The sequence below is a fragment of the Poecilia latipinna genome, unplaced genomic scaffold, assembly GCF_001443285.1.
Source record: "Poecilia latipinna isolate Pla-1442-1.1 unplaced genomic scaffold, P_latipinna-1.0 Scaffold385, whole genome shotgun sequence".
NCBI classification, from domain to species: Eukaryota; Metazoa; Chordata; class Actinopteri; order Cyprinodontiformes; family Poeciliidae; genus Poecilia; species Poecilia latipinna.
Window position 1 is genome coordinate 187,166 of NW_015113001.1, and position 20,132 is coordinate 207,297.

The 20,132-nt window shown below is 45.5% G+C and overlaps 4 protein-coding genes across 7 annotated transcripts in view; all 4 read right to left on the bottom strand.

Moving 5' to 3' along the window:
* The window catches only part of gabbr1a (gamma-aminobutyric acid (GABA) B receptor, 1a), a 95,500-nt gene extending 90,644 nt beyond the window's left edge, over window positions 1-4,856 (bottom strand). Inside the window, exons 1-3 of the mRNA XM_015036901.1 lie at window positions 3,831-4,856; window positions 564-650; window positions 255-319 (exon numbers count right to left, since the gene is read on the bottom strand). Of these exons, the coding sequence (XP_014892387.1) occupies window positions 255-319; window positions 564-642 (144 nt within the window). The 5' untranslated portion in view covers window positions 643-650; window positions 3,831-4,856. The remainder of the gene's footprint in view (window positions 1-254; window positions 320-563; window positions 651-3,830) is intronic.
* A 267-nt stretch (window positions 4,857-5,123) lies between these two features.
* sh3bp5la (SH3-binding domain protein 5-like, a) lies at window positions 5,124-10,788 on the bottom strand. Its single transcript, XM_015036904.1, has 6 exons — window positions 10,056-10,788; window positions 9,653-9,715; window positions 9,261-9,389; window positions 7,881-8,045; window positions 6,586-6,759; window positions 5,124-6,446 (listed from the first exon to the last, which is right to left on the bottom strand). The coding sequence occupies exons 1-6, from the start codon at window positions 10,296-10,298 to the stop codon at window positions 5,946-5,948; spliced, it is 1,275 nt and encodes a 424-aa protein (XP_014892390.1). The 5' UTR covers window positions 10,299-10,788; the 3' UTR covers window positions 5,124-5,945.
* Window positions 10,789-11,238: 450 nt separating this feature from the next.
* On the bottom strand, window positions 11,239-15,784 carry mgat1a (alpha-1,3-mannosyl-glycoprotein 2-beta-N-acetylglucosaminyltransferase a). Of its 2 annotated transcripts, XM_015036903.1 has the most exons (4): window positions 15,237-15,784; window positions 14,557-14,628; window positions 13,277-14,137; window positions 11,239-12,379 (listed from the first exon to the last, which is right to left on the bottom strand). In XM_015036903.1, the coding sequence occupies exons 3-4, from the start codon at window positions 13,898-13,900 to the stop codon at window positions 11,681-11,683; spliced, it is 1,323 nt and encodes a 440-aa protein (XP_014892389.1). In that variant the 5' UTR covers window positions 13,901-14,137; window positions 14,557-14,628; window positions 15,237-15,784; the 3' UTR covers window positions 11,239-11,680. The 2 variants fall into 2 exon arrangements, with proteins under 2 accessions (XP_014892389.1, XP_014892388.1); XM_015036902.1 differs by lacking the exon at window positions 14,557-14,628.
* Window positions 15,785-18,329: 2,545 nt separating this feature from the next.
* LOC106950211 (uncharacterized) lies at window positions 18,330-19,532 on the bottom strand. 3 transcript variants are annotated; one of them, XM_015036906.1, is made up of 2 exons: window positions 18,772-19,532; window positions 18,330-18,695 (listed from the first exon to the last, which is right to left on the bottom strand). In XM_015036906.1, exons 1-2 carry the CDS (start codon window positions 19,363-19,365, stop codon window positions 18,645-18,647), a joined length of 645 nt encoding a protein of 214 aa, XP_014892392.1. In that variant the 5' UTR covers window positions 19,366-19,532; the 3' UTR covers window positions 18,330-18,644. The 3 variants fall into 3 exon arrangements, with proteins under 3 accessions (XP_014892392.1, XP_014892393.1, XP_014892395.1); XM_015036907.1 differs by having other exon boundaries at window positions 18,330-18,699; window positions 18,747-19,530; XM_015036909.1 differs by having other exon boundaries at window positions 18,330-18,696; window positions 18,744-19,530.
* Window positions 19,533-20,132: the final 600 nt, after the last annotated feature.

A 20,132-nucleotide genomic window follows, 5' to 3' on the forward strand; every position in this document is an offset into this window, starting at 1 on the left:
GCGGTACCGCCCACGTTGAGAACCGCTAATCTAGACAGAAGTTTTTGGTGAGGTTTTGTGTTTTTGCAGCGTGGCTCTGAAAGGAGCCAGAAGGTCGGGTTCTGCTCAGTTTGGTCCTGATCGGGTCCAGCAGCTCAAACAGCTGCAGCTCTCCAGCATGTAATCAGATTACTAACTGATGAGCTGAAAAGTCCAACATGGCGCAGTAATCAGCAGACACTTCATGTCAGACAGGAACCGCTGTGGTTCTGTACCTGCTCCTGTGTCAGGCCTCGGTAGCGGATCCCTCCGTCCCGCGGAGGCCGGATGATGGCACAGCCTGGACAGGAAGAGACAGCATGAGGGACAGCAGGGGACATCTGTCTTCAGGTAGACACATCTCAGAAACTCCAGCTGTTTTGGTTTGAGCCTCGCTGCACAGATTCCAGCTTTTCACTCAGGAATCTCACTGCACACACACACACTCCATCACACACACACTCCATCACACACACACTCCATCACACACACACACTCTCACACACACACTCTCACACACACACACACACACACACTCCAATTACCTCCCGCTGATGAATTATGTATGGGCACAACGAGCGCTGGGAGAGCGCAGAGGATAATCAGAAACAATATCGGCGCCATTTCTTGATCTGGAATAGAGAGAAGGTTTAAAAATAAGGAACGGAGGAGAAGAAGACAAACTGGACATTTTTACATCTGTACTGTAACTCTGCTGCTCTCAGCAGCCCAGACTCTCTTTATGTTCCCGTGTATCAATGTGGGCCTCAAAATGTTCTGTGTTCCCACATTTCCAGGAATATTCATATTTATTTCTTTAATTCAAACATATTCATATCCATAATTCAAATTCCAGGGATATATATTTAGATAACCTTTTAATAATGAGGTAGGCAGAAACATGAACTCATTGGATCCTTTTCTTTTATATGTCTCACTTTTTACACATTATTCTTTCTTTAAAGAAAATAAGAAAAAGGAAAATAAAAGAGAACAATAAAAAAAACAACTATGGATCCAAATAATTTTCCTCCATATTTTGGACGCAGCTGAGCTTCATGTTAATTTTACTGCTGCTACTGAAAGGTTTTCTGGTGCATTTAAGGTTAAAAACAGAGTTTATTTACACCTGGAGTCGCTGTGACACCAGTAAGCCCCGCCCACTGAGTTTCCTGTCAGCTGCTGCAGTAACTGCCTGATGAACCAACATCCACCCAGCAGCTCCAGGAGCCGGCTCCTAAATCCAATCCTTCACATTCCCAACGCAGGAAATTTGGTCTTTTTCTCCAATATTTTGAGGTTTATTTATTAAAATGAGAATATTTCCTCTTCCTTCAGTCAAAGTCTCTAATCTGAACAGTTCTGTGTTGCTGCTGACTAAACGTGAAGTTTATCGCTGATGTTCTGGCTGCTGCTCAGTCAGAAGAATCTGCTGCTTCTCTGAGCGTCTGAAGGCTGCAAACGTTTTAGTTCTGTTCAAACGCAGTTTATTAAAGTTATCAATGTTGTTAGATTTTAGTCTTGAGTTTAACTCAACAAATTATTAATAATCTGATTTTTTTTAAAGCGTTTTTTAACTCATTCATTTTAATTGATCTGGATTTCTTTCGCGTTAGTTTTGGAGAACCTCAGGGTTTAATACTCAGAACCAATATTTTTCTCAGTGTTAAATTTGTTTATTGTCATTGGAAAACATTGAAATGTTGGTAAATGTTATGTGAACAATTTGATCTGACAACTCACTAAACATACACATGTTTATCTTAAAGACATAAACATCTGTATTATCCAATAAAATGTTACATTTTTATGTGAGAAGGATTTATAATAATAATCATCTAAACTGATCTGGATTAATAATTTTCTCAACTTTCTGAAGGATTGTCTAAATATTATAGAGAACTATGGAGTGTTTGTTTAAAAAGTGAATAAGCTGAGGACATTCATTTAGCAAGAATCACCTACTTAGATCTAAGTTCATAATTTCTATACCAGACTGAGAAACTTTGGGATTTTCACAGATTAAACTAAAAATAGGTGAAAAAGGTGAAGAGCCTCTGACAGAATCTTTTAATTCTGCCTTGATGAGTTTTCTGTTATGTGCCATACATCATCTGCCTGACAATGTAATTCAAACAAATTTTTTCTCAATGTTGGTGCAATAAGGAAATATGTAATTTAATAAAAAATAAGTCTGAATCCTCCAGAACAATCAAACTGGCTCTGAAAGCAGAGAAATATAATTTAAATCCCAAATAAACGACTCGGTGTTCTGGTCTGCGTTTAGAAATAATATGTAATGTTCATAGGTCAGAGGTCAGCTGCTTAACAAACTAAAACATGGATAGAAACTACAGCCGCTAAAGTTTGAGGAGATTTTTTAAATGACTTCAAGACTTTCTAGAATATTTCAGCAGATCTGTTGGTTCTGATTTATTCCTTTTCTGGAATAAATATATCTCATCGTTATTCTGGTTGAATCATTGCATGTTTGGATTATTAATCCCTCTGGCTATGGATGCTGTTTCAAAAACCGAAATAATCCCTGAACTCTGACCCCAGGTCCCGGAGGAGTCCTGGAGGCTTCATGATGCAGAGAGACGGAGGAAGTTCATCCGTCATACGGATCATGATCCCAGAGCCACAGCAGAGCTGAAACCTGATGATGATGGAATATCGTCTCTGCAGCCCGAATGTTGAGCTGTTAGCAACATGCTAACAGTCTTCAGTCAGAGGCTTCTTTAGATTCGTTACAAGACTGACTGCTGCTGGAGTTTCTACAGGAGCCACAGCGATGTTTTCAAGACACTTGGATGATTTGAGTTGTGATAATATCTAGTTTCCATTTGAGATGAATAGAAGATTTTTTAATTTGAATTAAATTGAGAAAGACTGGGAGAGGCTGGTAGTGCAAACAGAGCTTCATGTTATCACAAAGAGCAGCCATGTTTCTGAGCAGTTATGGAACAAAACATGCGGTTTAGAAAAGTAATGGGTTCTAATCCAGAACCCTGTGGGACTCCACAACTGAGCAAAACTACCTGAAATATATCCATAAAAACATTTATGGTCTGTAACCTCAGGTTAGAACAAGACCAATAAAATCCCCAGGAACACTTGAACAGATCTGAGGAAGGTGGTGTAACTGGGTTTGGATCAGAACTTTTCCATAACATCCGTGTTCTTAATGGCAGCGGGGAGAAGCTGCTGGTTCTTCATTTCCTTCCTTCCTGGCTGAGAGGAGGACCGGATGAGCCAACTGAAGGAAATCCCGACGCTTCCACCAGCGGAGCGGGAAGGAAAGCAGGCCGAACCGGTTCGGCTCGGTCCATCAGCTGTGAGGACGGCTGGGGAATTCCAGCCAGCGCCTCGGAACCAGAGCAGGCCTGACAGACGGAGCCCCACCGCCCAGCAGCGGGCTGCCGGCCGGAAGCTGCCGATCCGGCTCGGTTTCAGCACCGCGGACAGCGCTCACCCCGCTGCTTCACGCAGAGACCCGCAAAATGCTGCATTTCGTGCGTGGCTGAGCGTGAACCGTGGGTCACAGCGCAGCTGCCAACGGTTCCTGCTCAGGGAGTCCGTGGCGGCCTGCAGGGGAAGCCCAACCTCCCGCCGCCTGGGCGGCCGCTCGCTGGGAAGCCTGACCCAGAATGTCACCGTCTAATCTCTGGAACAACGCGAGCATCGCTCCCGCTCGGGCCTGGCGGCTCCATCGAATATGCATGCTGCCTTTTGCATTCACAGCCACATCTGCCCGGATCCGCTACAGCCGCAGTGGATCTGGACCGGAAAGCCGAGCCTCAGGTACTTACTGTCGGTTCGATGGCTCCCAGTCCAGACCAGTCCTCCCAGTGAGTCGGATTAGTGGGCAGAAAGGTGCATCCTCCCCGCGCTCTGCATGGCTCTGTTATTATGGCTTTGCAGTAAATGAGCGAGCAGCTCCGCGCGTAAACAGCGCTGGTCCGGGTTATTTCCAAGTATTGCAAAGAGATGACAAGAAGGGAAAAAAATCCACACACTCACGCACACACACACACACACACACACACGCTTACACACAAATAAAGATACACAAACGCATGCACAGAAACGACGAGCAGCGATTCAGCACTCCCCTCCTCCTCTCTACAATCTGGAGCTCATGGCGACGTCATGATGGAGACGCACCGTGCGTAAAAGCTCCCGCACGTATTCATCTGGCTTTTTCTGAAACCCGAGCAGGGGACGGACTGCGCCCAGCCCGGCAGGAAGCAGCTCCTGATGGAGCTACGAAGCGCTTTGGATGGAGGATCATTCCGCAAATTCCGCCCCGCTGCGCCGCCGCAGACATGGCGCCGCTGCTTTAACGCTTTAAGCCTAAAAGCTCCTCGGAGCTTAAATGACAGAAGCTTCGCTCAGGTTTCTGCTCATCCGCCGAGCCAAAGCCCTGCGCGCGCATGAAACACCTGCGGAGGACACGAACACCGCCGACTCATTTTATAATCATTTCTTCAATATTCAAGGAAACATTTTCAATTCAAATGGAGTAAAACTCTGATGACATCTTTCACTGAAAGAACCCGAACTGATCTCATTCTGGAAAGGTATCAGTCAGGAGCAGGGTGTTTATTAGGTGTTAACCTGCAGCAGCAGTCAGGCCACCGGCCTCAGACCTGGAGCGGGACTGACCCTGCTGGGCTTCCTTAGAGTCGTCCTGAACTCTGCAGGGCCATCGCTGCTGTTCACGTTCCTGCTCATCTACAGATTCTTATATTCTTATAATCTCATATTTTGCATTTTGTGCACATATACATATTTTCTACCATTTTTTTAAAATGATCCTGACCAGTTGAATATTTCTTAAGAGTGTGCTATTTTAATTTCTATTTTCTAACAATGTACAATTAGAGGGACAATAAAGAATATTTCTATTGTATTTAATAGGAAAATTATTTTTACAATAATTCAAATTATAATAAAACTAAATTTCACCACACTGCAATATGGTTGTAATTTATAAACCGATATTGTTCCTTATTTTTTAACTCTTCCTCTAGCAGATCCATTTGTCTGTAGTTTGAATCTTAAACTTTGGCTTCAAATCCAACCAGATTCATAAAAACACGTTCAGGAGTCAAAGATGAGATTTATTGATGCAACAGGAAGCAGAGAGTCACATTTACAGATGATCATCATCAAACACATTTAAATATTCTCCATCTGAATAATTACAAACATTTACAGGCTGTTCCACTTTATTTTTTTTAGACGTTTCAGTCGTCAAATAAAAAGTCAGTTTTACTTTTAGTTTTGTCTGGAACATAAAAGTTCTGATTAGTTTGGAACCAGAAGCGTTAAAGTGTCAAGGCACACATCAAGTCACGACAGGAGCTTCTTTTGTTTTTAAGGCAAACAAAAATCCATGTAAACAATATTTTAAATAACACAAATCTGACGCTGCGACTTCACACCATTTAAATAAAAGGCTGATTCTAAAACCCGGACCAGAACCGCAGGACCGACCAAAACATGCTCCTGCAGCTGCAGACAGAACCAAGCATTTTAATCAAGTCTTCCTGACTGTCCCAGGTTCTGCTGGGTCCGGGCGACCCGGTTAGCTTCCAGTTGATCCGGCCTGACGGGACGCAGGGAAACGGCGCCTCCAGAGGTCCGGGCGGAACGGACCGGACCGGAGTCTGAGAAAATAAAGCAAACAGGGATTTTTAAGGTTCTGATGGTTTCGTCATGCTAGAGGAACGGATCGACCTTCAGGGTTCTGCTGTAGTGTTCTACTGAGGCTGCCGGGTCAACCGGTTCTACTGAGGTTCTGCTGAGGTTCTACTGAGGTTCTGCTGAGGCTGCAGGGTTAATCGGATCGGTTTAAGCTCAGACTACATGTTCTGGTTTGTGTTTTACATCCTGGTACCGGTTCTGGTTCCAGTCCTGGCTCACAGGCTGAAGCTGCGGTGGTGCTGCTTGGAGAAGTTCTGCTGGCGCTCCCTGGCGCCGCTGGGCCCCACCGGGTCCCGTGTCCTGGTCCGGTCCCGCTCCGCCTCGTCTCCGGTCACGCTGCCCACGTCGCTCAGGTCGCCCAGGTGCTCCACCGAGTCGTACTTCTCCAGGTCCGAGGCGATGGTCTGCAGGCTGAAGACAGACAGCGAGTCGGACCCGGCCCGCTCCCGCTCCGCCTCCTTGTAGCGGTCCGCCAGGTCCAAGGCGGCATCCAGACGCTCCTTGGTGGCGGCTCCGCAGGCCGCGTCATCCTCCCGGACCCGGGCATCGGACTCGGCGCCGACGGGCGGGCTGCGGGTGGGGCAGTCGGGCGTGTCGCGACCCCTCTGGGCGTGGATCTGCTCACTGATCTGCTCCAGGTTCCTCAGAGCGACGGAGTAACGAGTCTTCACCTTGGAGACGTTCTGCTCCAGCTGCAGGACCTTCGTCTTATGATCCTGACCACACACACACGCACAGTTCAAACAATGTTAATGGATCAGCTCCAGTATGAACCAATCACCAGGCTGATGGCGCTGATGATAGGTGTGTGTTCTCGGTGTCAGAACACACTCCGGCCCACCAGGCTCGCTGTACCTCCAGGATGTGGTTGAGTTGAGACTTGAGCTCGAAGTAGGGCTTGGACTTGACGATGACCCGCTTCAGGGACTTCTGCAGGGTCTGGACCCGGGCCTCGGCCTCCTGGCAGGCGTGTGTGACGCGCATGTGTTCCCGCTCGCTGCGGATCCGTTCCTCCTCGGCTTCGTTCACCTGCAGGACAAACGGAGAACAACCGAACGAGTTCTGGTCATTTAGATGAAGTTAGAGAGGAAATAAAACTTTTTATTGCAGATACAATTTATAACTTCATTATTAAGGGTTCTATTTCATGTTTCTGTGCAAATTGAGACATTTTCATATAAATTTGTTGAATGTTGCAATTTTTGACCTAAAACTGTCTCAGTGCTGCCCTCTTTGGGTTGAACGGTGTTACTGCAGTCCAGCTCTGGGGTCACAGCCCTGGTTGAGGAACGCCCCCTGGTGGAGAGTCAGGAGTAGGACCAGCGCTTTTATGGACCTTCCTGAGCGTTTCTCATTTTGCTCATGTGGAACAGTCTGCTCTGCTCTGACAGAACCCGCCGCTCACTCAGGGATCGATGCTTCACGTCAGAAATCTCAAAAAGAAAAAAAGTCACTAGATTTGTTGCTTAAAAAAAGTCCAAGTGTCTGAAAAGTTACTAAATCTATGGACAGTCATTGAGATTGCTTCTTCCCTCCTCAGTCTCCACTCATCTCTACGTAGCCACGCCCCTCTGACTCGTGGCTCCGCCCACTATGGCAGGATTTTTCTAAATTTGTCTGGGGGCGGGGCTAACCCTTCCCAATGGTCTAATAAATCCTGAAGAACTGAGTTTTGCCTCCATGTTTCAGTCATTTATATCTAATTTCATTAAACAGATTCTGCTCAGTTTTTACAGTCAAATATTTAAAGCATTTATTTCTGTTATTGAATCGTTTTAATAGAAAACAACATTCAGAGTCTCAGAATATTCCATCAGATCAATAAAAATTTCATTTTGAGCAAAGATGTCAGGATTTGGTCTGGGCTCCTTCTGCATCAATACGGCGCAGCGTGGAGGTTCTGGTTCTGGTTCTCTCCACTCTTCCTCCAGACTCTGGGAACACTGCAGCAGTTCTGGTTCTGCTCAGTCCAGGTGAGACGCTGCTCCAGGTTCTGGTTCTGACTGTCCAGAAGACGTCCGGTTGGCCCGAGCTGATGATCCCGGAAGCTGCAGCTGTTCTTCAGATTGCTCCGGGTTTGATGATCTGAGTCCAGCAGGCGGGATGCAGCAGGGCGCTGTGTGTGTGTGTGTGTGTTGGTGTGTGTTTACCTTGGAGGTGGCGTGGTTGAGCATCTCCTGCCAGGTGGGGTCCAGCGTGTTCTTGCCATCGGCCATCAGGCCCTGCTCCGCCACGTAAACCATCTCCCTGGCAGCCGTGTGCATGGAAACGGCACGCTCATAACTCAGCGCCGCCTTCTGCGTCTCCTGCTGCGCCTGCAGGAAGCAGGAAGTTCAACCAACGCTCCCTCACTGTCCTTTGAGATGTCTATGTTCCACACAGAGGTGTTGCTATGACAATATACTGTGGAGCCTTACCATGATCCCAAAACAGAAACACATTAATACTGTTTATGTTCAGTTGTTTTGTTTTTTTAAAGGCATGAAAAGTATATTACTACTTAAAAAATCTTCACCCTGATAACTGGAAATATTCTGCATATTTCCCATGAAAATACGCAGAACAAAGTGTACAGGCTGGCATTTTTATCCATTAACTTTAAATTTTACATATTTGGCCAAACATCTGAAAAGCCAGAGGAGATTCTGCCGAGCAGCAGGTTGATCTGCTGAGCTCAAACGTTACGCAGGCCAGAGGCGAACCGATCGATCAGCCGATACTTCCATCTGAAACCGATCGATCAATGTTCTCAAAGGTCTGAAAATAATCCACTCTGCTGCGAGAGACGGCTGAAAAAATGTAACAAATTACAGACTAAAGGAGCTGATTGTTTTAGTTTATCTTTGTATTTCATAGCAATACCTCATGCTGCTACTACACGTTTGCTTCACTGGTATTATACAAGGTTTATCAATAAAATAAGATCAGAACATTGAAGGTGTATCGTGACCTTTTACCACCTTACTGAGGCAGTAAAAAAAATTTAATTGAAACTGACAGGTAAGGAGTGGATAGTCTCATATCAAATAATAACAATGAAATGCCATTTTCAATAACTAACAGCATGGATGAATGCATTTGTACCAGAACAGATCAAACACCAACAACCTGGAAAGTCTCCAGCTGCATCACATCAACAACCTTTTAGTTCAAATGTCCAACTTCAAGGCTTTTTTCCTTACCCGTCTGACTCGACATTGTCAGAAAATATCTTAGTTTTAGGACCATAAATCTATGCCTTTCTAATTATTTTTCCCTGCAAATTTACGACAAATATGTGAAATTAGTCCAGAAGTTCATTCCTCCAGTATTTTAGCCTACGAAGCTCTTAATCCTTCAGACTGATGTATGTATTTATCATCATTTCACTGTGAACGGTTTTCCTTCCTGGACTCTGCAGATGGCAGTAAAAGGTCCGGAGATCCCAGCAGGCCAGCCGGCCTCTGATTCTGAGAGACAGCAGCACTTTGCTAACACACACACACACACACACACACACACAGTTTGAGACAAGGCGTATTGATCTGTACCTCCTTAGCGAGGCGGCGGGCTTCGTAGTACGGCCTGGCTTTCTCGATGCAGCCACCAAGCTGAGAGCTCTGAGCGTTCAGCTTCCTGGCAGACTCAGTGAGGATCTTCCTGTACGCTGATCTGGCATCCTTCAGGGTTCATGCAGGAAAATAATGAACCACATCAGATTCATCTGCCTTGGGAGCGCAGATCAGGTTTCACACAGAAGGAACAGCCAGATATTAACATTTACAGTTTTTATTCTTTAAGTGTGGGAACTACAAACACACATTTATCAGACTAACTTTAACAGAAAAACATTTGATAATTGTATTCGTGTGTTAAACCTATATTCAATAAAAGAGTGGCATCTGAAGCTGAATCTTCTGATGACTGACTCATCTCCACTTACATCCAGCTCCAGCTCCAGTTTGTTGATTTCTGCGCTGGCTTCGTTTAGATGCTCCAGCTCCTCCTGCGAAAATGCAAACAAAAATTCATCAACTGCAAGAGCAAACCAACATGTTTACCTCTGGGATTAAAGGGAATAAAGGCCAACAATGACGGCTAATCTGAAACTGAAAGCTGGTGGAGCTCTGCTGTTAAAGCGCTGCAACAAAGATGATTACTTCTGACAGACAGTGGGATTATCACAGATTATTATGATTTATAATGAAGAACAACGCACTCTTAAATAGTTAATCAGCTCCGTCCGATTCGCCCCTCATCGAAAGTAATCCAGTGATCATATATCTGCCACTATTAATACGGGTTAAAGAGCTGTTAACAGGAACACCAGCGGCCGGTGGTCTCACCTGAATGCGGGGGTCCAGCTCCTCCTCATACGGGCTGTGCAGCTGCTCTCGGACGCCTCTTTCACTGTCGCCTTCGTCACAGGCGTCTCTGAGCGCATTTTCTACTTTTGTCCCGCTCGTTTTGGAAGCATTCGTCTCCAAATCCTCCCCCTCCTCCCCAACGCCAGGAATAACCTCCCTCCAGCCCCCCACATCCGACTCCCCAGAGCCGGCGGGGCTTTCTCGCAAGTCGCCTGGTTCCATCCCAGGCCCTAGACAGACGGGCGGCTATTAGCTTGGTTTATCCCGGCGAGAAGCACCTTCCTCCCAGCAGCGACCGAGAGAGAAGCGGTTGGAGATCAGAAAATAATCCAAGTGGCGGAGAGAGAGGAGTTTGAAGCCATTTTTAGTCTGCACAGAAACCCGAACCCGTAATTAGCCTAGCCTAGCATACTCTGTAGAGACAGGCGCTCCAATTAGCCTAGCCTAGCCTAGCCTGTATAGAAACCAGTAGCTTAAATTAGCCTAGCCTGTCAAAATGCTAATTCCACCGCTACGTTTTCTGCGAACATGTGAGAACCAACAGCTGCTGTTCAGTACAAACCATGTGGAGGCTTAATCAATAAAAAAACTTATTTTACCGCCACTTTCCTCCATCTCTTAACATCTCCACTCCAGAGCTAGACCAGCTAGCCGCTCCGCTCTCACACCATCATCACAGATGAAGTTCAGAGCTGAACCACGACAGCCACCGTAGACACAATAAAACTGCGGTAGTTTAACACCTAATGACAATAAATGTTTTAAAACTCACGATTTCACAATAGTATGTTTAATTTTCAATTATTTAAATATAAATATACTTTGGTTTATTTTTTTTTAATCGTAAGTTGATTATATCCCCCTTTCAACCAGATCACAGCGTCATTATCAAAACTTTTTACTTTTTTTTTTATGACTGTTGGGTTTTCTTTGGAGGGCTGAAGTTCCAGTTCCATTTTTAATTAATCAAATGTAAAAGAATAAAACATTGTACTTGAGACTTCAAAATATGAAGTAATTTGCAGTCTCTGCTTGGAAAGAAATACAAGATTAAAAGGTCCACCTTAACAGTTTGCATAAAATAGATATGAATAGTAATGAGCTCGAACATTAGACGAGTCACAGATCATAACAGAGAAAAAGTTGCATTATGACCAAAAACTCTGCATTAATTTTGTTTTTATTAAAAAAAGAAAAATAAACATACAAATCCCCACAGTGATTCCAAGGCAACAAATATTCCAAACAAAATCATCTGACAAAATGTGAGCAGGAAGAACAGAATTTAGTTTCATCGCAGTCATCAGCAGACAGAATCACAGATTAGATGAACCAGCTTCCTTCTCAGGATTAACTCATACCAACTCCAATAATTTAAAGACAATAAGGCAAACTGGGCTGATGCATTAAATGTGTGGCTGCAATGTGCACAATCAGAATCATAGAAAAATAGAGCTCTGGTGATTTACAGCAGATCTGCTGTGCGATGCAGGGAAACCTGAGTAGTGTTGGCTGAACCTCCTAAACATCCAGCATCTGTAAAGGCAAACAGGAGGAATCCTGTTTCTCTTTGGTGTGGAATGTGTCAGACGCTCTGCGGATCCTCAGCTCCAGGTGGGATCGTACTGACTCCACCCAGGAGGCGGGGCCAGGTAGATCCTCCGCCCCCTGTAGAAGAAGCTGACCACACCTCGGTATCCGGTCCGTGGCACGCCGGACTTCAAGTCGTCCATGATGCCCAGACTCTTGGCCATGACCTTGAAACTGTCCTTGCTGGAGTACTGGAGCCGGAACGGTCCGGAGCCGCTCAGCCGGCCCTGCTTCACGTCTTCATACGTTACCACGGCGGCGCTGTACACCTGCTTGGTGAAGCTGGTCCGGTACGCATCCTCCTGCAGGTAAGCCAGGTCCAGCTTGGTGAAAGGCACAAACTTGGAGTTCAGTTTGATGAACTTCAGGTATTTGTCGTAGAACTGGCCCAGGCTGACGCCCTGCCGGCCAAATGTCAGCGTGCGGGAGATCTCAGGCCGGATGCAGGCACGGCCCCGCCGCTGCTCCGGCTGCCGCATCCAGTCGTCCCAGAAGGAGGCGGGCCACTTGGGCTCCAGCTCCTCCCAGGCCTCCCGGAGCAGCATCCAGCCCAGGCCCGGGAAGAAGTCGGTACGGTAGAGGAGCGCCGGCTGGCCGGGGTCCACCATCCCGTCCCGACCGTTGTCGTTCCAGGCCGACACGCACCACAGGCTGGGGTCCGACTGCAGCACTGGGTGCAGGGCCCGGAAATACTCAAAGAAGTCTGGCGCCACCTGCAGGAGAGGATGGATGATTAGATGTCTTGAGGAGAGAGACGGAAAACAAGAAGGATTCGGAGGGAACTGGTGAACAAGTTATCGATTAATGAGTTAATCTAAAGCTGATCTTATTGATCGACTAAGGTTTAATTAAAAACCTGAGTTTTCTCTTGTATCAAGAGAGCCGACCATCTTTCCATAACATGAAAGGCTACGTTTTTCAGAATACGCCGAATTAAAAAATATAGATTGTGTTTGATAATATCCTTCAGTTTTCTGTTGTTTATTGGAATGTTTTCTGAACAGGTTGTTGCTGAAAGTGAGAATTTAATCTCAATGAATTTACCTGCATGAATACAGGTTAAACAGCTGAAAAGGTGTCATTTATATAAACTGGATAAACAGAAAATTGTGAATCTCACATTAATTAATGCATTTATAAAATGTAACAAGACACAAACCTCTTAGGTTACTAAATAGAAAAAATAAAAATAAAATATTTCAATCCCCATTAACAGAGAGACGTTCATACAGAACTATTGTCTGTGGTTTCTCTCAAAGGAACTTAACTCTATGAAGTGGATTAACTCATGACAGCCCTCTGCTGGATGGCAGTCAAATTACAACACTGAAAGAAAATGTAAGCCGGTGGTTTTAAACTGCGTTTCTGGAGGGCCCGAGTCCTGCAGCCTTTAGATGCGTCCCCTGGCTGACATGCCTGTACTCAGTGCTGAAGCTCTGCTAACGAGCTGATCCTGGAGCCAGGTGTGCTGAAGCAGAGACATCTAAAAGCTGCAGGACACTGGCCCAACCAGATGTTATTAGTTAATCAATTAGAACTAATTTTAATTGAATAAACCGACGATCATAAGTTGGTTAAATGTTTGTGTCTGTATCGGGGAACGTCGGTACCTCCAGGTCGTCCTCCACGATCACCACGGAGGAGTGAGAAAGGGTCCGGAAGACCTGGTTCAGAGCCCAGCGGTAGTGTCTGGAGATCTTATAGTAACCCTGGAACTTCTTGTGCTCGGGCCGTACGGGAATGTCGGACAGGTCCGGCTGCTTCAGGTGAGTGAGTTTGTCCCCGTAGGAGGCGATGACATCGGCAGTGGCGGTGTGCCCGCAGTCCTGGCTCACTATGATGGGATGGAGCTCGGCGGAGGGCCGCAGCTCCAGCAGCTTGTCCAGGCAGCGCCTCACTGTGACCCGGTTACAGGCGATCACCAGGATGGGAATGACCGGCGGACTGGGAACGTTGACCTTCACCCTCTTTCTTTTGGCCGGCTTCCACAGCGACCGGTGGCTCAGGATCTGGGACAGGATCTCCTTCTGCTTTTCCAGCTCCAATTCGAAGGAATCTGCGACGCGGATCACGTCTCCCACCACGTCATCGGTGGGCATGGAGGCCGGATCCAGCTGCCCGGCACCCGGCTGGCCCGGGGACGTTCTGCCCCAGAGCAGCAGCACCAGCACGGCGTTCCAGGTGACAAACAGGAACGTCCCACATAGAATGAGAGAGCTTCTTTTCCGGAACATGGCTCCGGGATCTGGGAAGAGCTTGGCTCCGAGTAGGCAGTGTCCTGGTTGCAGACAAAAGGAACGGGATCTGGGAGGGTCCGTCTTCGTCCCGTTTCATCACAGAGTCATGTTCCCAGATGTGTCCGGCTCAGGGTGCAGCTGGCGGCGCCAGGGGGAAGAAATCCAGCATGTTTTCAGGATTACAGCCCAACCATCCTGGAGTAATTATCCCTGGTTTTTTGGTTCCCGTTTCACCTGAAACAACAAGAACAGAAACATGGAAACCAGAGGCTAACCGAGCAGGAAGGCATGCAAATGCAGCGCATCGCAGGACAGATCCGGACAGCTGCGCCACGTTGATTTTCCCTTATCACCTGGAAGCAAACAGCACACACACACACTGAAGACACACACACACACTGAAGACACACACACTCACACACTCTCCTGGAGCTCCTTAAACTCTAACTCAGCGTTTCCCAAATACTTCAGCTTCTAACCCAGAAAAAACCGTGACCCAGATTATGGGTTCATTGACGACAGAAGTTATTTGCTTATAAAATTATATATATATATATATATATATATATAATTTATGACTAAAGGTTTAGGTTAAAGGAAACGGTAAAAAGTTGTGACTCAAAAATCACCGAAAATGAATTAAATTTAACAACCTTTGATGACAACCGTCCAGGTCAAAGGTCAGTTGTTCCAGCAGAAGGTGAAGGTTGTTTTTCTTTTTTTAGCTAAAAAAAAACAAAGAATATTCTGCTTGAAAAATAAAAATAAAAACTTTGAGCTTATTTTGGTTTTCAAAGTAAACTTTAGAGCCAAATCCTGACATTAAGAAAGAAATGAAACCTGGAAACTTTGACTAGTCCACTCCTTGTTTTGTTGTTTCTACCCTCCAGAAACAATCTGCTGATATTTGCTCAGCATTAAAGTAGATAATTAATGAGAACATGGGAGTGTTTACTTTATCACCAGAGCAAAACCTGCAACAGCAAACAAAAAGCTGCTCTTAAAGGGGCGGAAACGCAACGTGCAATTAATCAGTAAAACATCCGCGAAGCTCACTGGGTAAAAATAAAAAATCGCCTTAACAAGGGTTGAAGCTTAAACATGTTTAATATGTGATAAATGCTGCAGATCCACAGACAGTCACTCAGACCCACACCGCCTGCCGTGGATCCTCTCCACATATCCACAGACACTAAAACTCATCCTCGCCTCCAGCCTTCTGTGGGTCGCCCACCAGTAGCTTCCACCCTGTTGAAGCTCCACAGGTATTGAGACCCACTCCCACCCAGCCACCCAGCCAGCCTGCCGCGGATCCCCCACCAGAAGCTCTCACCCTGCCGGAGCGCCCTCCGCCTCCTGCCGGCTCATTCCCCCGTTGACAGCCGGGCTCAGGTGAACCCCGCGGCGGCGGGAGGTGGCGCGGACCTCGCCCCCGTCGGATTTCCTCCCGCTGGAGCAACTTACAGCCGCCGAGTTAGCGTGTTTTTTCCCACGGAGCAGGACCGACCGTGACGCTGAAGGAAAGTAACACGACGACTTCCCTGTTTGAGTGCTCGGGCGGAAGTCCCGCCCTAACCGTCACCTTGAGGAGTTATGCAACAGTTTGAGGAAGGAAGGAATTAAAAGTAATGAAAACCAGCTGCTGGTGGCTGACGAGCTGAACACAAAGTTCAGACTCAGAGAAGTTAGATTAATGAGGCTCGTTTTTCTGTTTTTATCTGCTAAAGAAAGAAATGCAAACGTAGGAGAGGTAGTTTTTATCTTCCTGCCAGCCAATCCGCAGCTTCCTGTTCGAGTCCATGTCTGCTCGCAGCAGCTCCAGTTTACTGCTCAGGTTTCAGTCTTCTGCCTTTTCTTTTCTCTAAACTCGGAAGACTGTTATCTGGAGAAGGAATGAAGGGCAACAGGTTTCAGTTTTCCACCCTTAGAAGTTCTGCTGACTAAAGAAGAACTGATTTCATAAACACATCAGAGTATAAAACAAGAAAACATCCAGAAATTCACAAATTTGAAGAACCCAAACAGCAATCCCTCCACTCAGAAATCCATCAGCTACAGAGTGCTGATGGATTATTAGTTAATATATAACGTTATATATTAACTAATAAATGTAACTGATTCAGTATTTAGTTTTATATTTTTAATGCATATATTTTTATTTGATGACTTATTAAATTGTGACACGTATGGCTCTAAGTATCATTTTCAATGTTTACAAGAAGGTAAAAAATTCTGAATATTTTCTTCAAATATTTTCAACAAGCTGCAGTCATTTGGAGGCTGAAACATCTGAATGTAAATATTTGTCCTAATGTGATTTTAATGAAAGTGCTGTTTGTGTTTGAGTCTAATGTGTCATCCAGTGAGTTTTTCCTATAATAAAGGTTAAAAACCATAAATAATGATCCATCCGCCCATCTAACCATACATTCCTCAGTTTTTCATAAATCTGTAAATCAGTCAGTCAGTTCTTTGTTGTTTGTTTCTTTGTTTGTCCAAGACTGAGTCACAGAGGGAAAACTCAGACCTTCCTCCCTCCATCTGTTGTTCATTTTATCCAGATGGATCCAAAGCATTTGTACGTCTGTGTTCATAATCATAGCAGCCCAACATCATGATACTTCTACATGGAAAGTCATTTGCTGCAGTTATTGTGGTTATTAGAGGAAGAGAGCACCAGACATGCTGGTCATGATTTATTCCTCTGAAAATATGAGATAAATAGAAAATTCTAGAAATCTGTTGAATGAACTGCATACTTCATCTAAACAGGAAATGATGCTTGTCAACTAAAATGCTCTGAAGCTTAAAAATGAAAACAAAATCCAGAAAGTCATGGTTGAAAAAGGAGAACGACCCTTCAGATGGAAGGAAGAGCAGGTGAAACAGCAAAAATTTAACCTGCAGAAGAGGTCAAAGGTCACCAAAGAACACTCTCAGTGACCCATGGAGCAACATTTATGGACTGCTGACAGACAGACAGATGTTTTTAGATCTACGGCCATCAGGTGGTTTCTCAGGCGACGGTACACTGAAAGTACGGCAGCTGAGGAGTCATGCTGTGGGGAAGCTTCTCATTAGGGATGTAACGATATTACAATCTGTGCCGATGTCAATATCCAATATTAATACTGCTGAGGTAGCTGATAACCGATATCTACCACTTAAATTTTATTACCATTAAAGTTTTTGTTGGGCTAGCTGCAGACGGCAGAGTTAATCCGTCATCCGGTTGCCCGGATGTTTCCTGACATTCCTGCATGCTCTCTGTTGCCCTGGGTTACGGACCCGGCATCAAGCAGCGGGTCGGAATCCAGCTGAGAAATCTCAGCTGGATTCAAACCAAACTAATGAATCCAAACCAGGATTCATTAGGATATGTAGAAACTTTCTGCATTCCAGCTTTTAGGTGGGAAAACATTTCAAAAAGTTTGTTTCAGTCATTTTTTCACTTTGACTTTAATAGAGAAGTTCAAGCAAAAGCAAAAAAATAAAAAAAATATTAAGTTTTGTGCAATAATCTGACATCATTCTGCAATTTTCACATAAAATCTAAAGATGTTTGCTTATCAAAACAGAAATCTTTATCCAGAAGAAGATAAATATTTATCTCAGTCTTGAGTTGGCTTCGCTCAGTTTTCTGAAGAACTAATTAAAGTTGGTTTTGGTCTCATCAGCAGATCCTGGTTGCTAATGAGACTCTTGCGGTTCTCTGTGTTTTGCTGAGACAGGAAGCATGGAGGGTTTTGCAATGCAAAAAACTTCTACCGAAAAACCGACAACAGAACAAAACTGCAGCTGTTGGTAAAAAAAAAATGTTTTATTTCACAGTCAACTGGATGTGAAACTCAAGCTTTGGTTTCCTGAAAGGCTGATTACATTTCAAACTCTTTCTGCTCAGAGGGAGAAAGTAAATATAGACCAACCTGTTTTTCAAACACTGTAAAGAAAAAAAGGATAATTTAACTGCAGAAAATTTTTAGATTTACTAAAATAATAAAAGTCATTCAAAGACAGAATCAGGTCATTTTGAAACTCTTTTCCACATCCATCCAGTGAATATGTGGTCCAGGTTGGCAGCTGAACTTTGCTTTTTCCTGGTAACACCAACAGGAAGCCATGTTCATGTGTTCATATGGATCACTGGAGGTTGAGTGCAAGGTGGAAACATCTGGACCTCCTGGCTCCCAGAGTCCTGGTCTGGATAATCTGTAGTGTTTTCCCTTTTGGTTCCTGACGGCTCTGCCCTCCATCAGAACTTGGCCTTTGACCTTACTGGGTGTGTGCATACATAACTGGCTCTTTGTTGACCCTGCAGTAGACTAATAAACTGACTGACCTCTGACCCTGACCAGAGTAAGCAGCAGGTAAGAAAGGGATGAATGAATGCGTACATGTTTTTATATTTCTTGTCTGAAAACTTGAAACAATGCAACAGATTTTATTTTCAGAAGTTGAAACACCATTTTTAATAATGGCCAATGGAAATGACATGAAAGCCGTTTCATGTGTGGTAAATGTCTTTATGTGTTGAACAGATTTTTTGTGCAGGAAAAAATAACAACACTGTTTGAATTTCATCAGATTGTTTTACTAGATTGTGCTTTCCGTCGGTTTGCTGTTTCCTGACTCAGCGGGAGCTAAAGCGACGCGTGTCCTGATGGCGCCAGCAGGCTGAAGTCCAAACCTGTGAGTAAATGTAAGCAGATCAATGAGGGGCTGGAGTCTGGCTGCTTGGAGCTCAGTCAGGTGGGTCATGGGTCGTCGGTCGGCCAGAACTGCACATGTTTTCCTGAAAGAGGAAAAACAGTATGATTTCACACACACTGCACTGCAGAAATGTTTCCGTTTCATTTAGAAAAGCTCACCTGTGTTGGGTCAGTGCTGACGCTCTTCATCTGTCGTTTTGAGAAAATGAACCAGGACACCCAGGAGGGGAGGGAAGAACCGGGGTTTTGCACCTTCAACCCAGAGCTGATGCAGACGGAGAGCTTCAGGGCTCTGGCTGGAAGCTGAATGAAGCCCTGGAAGCATATCCTCTCTGATGCTTCAGGGATAATGATGTGGATTATTTTGGAGAAGACGTCTCCTCTCTGCTGCAGTGGCGCCTTTTGGTCGCTGGAGGCGCCACAAGCCGAGGATTGGGAAAGTTTGGAAGAAGATAATTTATGATTTTTCTTAAAAACTTCTTCTGCCGGAGCTTCACTGTCGCTACTATCCCGCCTGCAGCAGACAGAGAGCCCTGCGGCCGACACCAGGCGCTCTCCTCGGCGGAGAATCCTCCACTCGGACCAGCGGGATGATCCGCCGCGCTGCGCCGGGGAGTCGCGCAGCGTCCCTCCGGCCAGTCCGAGGCTGTATGCCGCTGAGGCAGGCCGCTTGGTCGGCGGGTTCCGGGTCCAGATGTTCCCCCTGCAGCGGAGCACGGCAGACAGGGCCGAGGCGGAGGGGGTGGAAGCCATGGAGAGAAGGAGTCGGTTCGTCCTGGAGGTCCGCAGCCGAGCAGAGAATCACATAATGAGGCTTGGAGAGGCTACAGGAGGGGAGCAGCGGAGGGCCGGGGGGTCCGGGCCATGTTCCTGTCCCACAAGGGTGTGTCTTCAAGGAGCTGTCATGAGACTCAGCACCAAATAAAACTGGGTCAAAGGTCTTAATTTAGCTTCCAGAGCAGAGAAACACATGAACAGCAACAACACTGATTACACAAGTCAGGATATTCAGCTAGAATCTGAGAAATTATCATTCAGAAAGTTCATATCTGACAGAAACACAGCAGCTGAAAGACTGAGCAAAATCCAGACCTGTTGTTACGGCCACAAGGCTCATCAGCAACTAGGAAATACTGTCAAAGCTCCATAATAGAAAGGTTAGTGGAAGGACAAACTGCAGTAGAGCACTCCAGCTGGTGTCAGAGCCGCCAGAACCACCAGACACAGACGGGTCCAGAACAACCATCACCGTCCATGTGATGGAACCTGAAGGAACCCGAGACACAAGCAGAACCAGTCCTAACTCACAAAACTAAAGGTTGCATTTTAGTTGGGAATCAAAACGTGGAGAGGTCCAGAACCTGAGCTGCTAAAGGTCCAGTGTGAGGTTTCCTAAAATCTACAGGAAAATATTCACACTTAAACATTTTATCACATTAAAGTCGCAAACTCAAATGATTTTATTTAGATTTTTTAGTTTTAGGTTTAAATCAGTTTGCAAAAATAACTTTTGATACAAT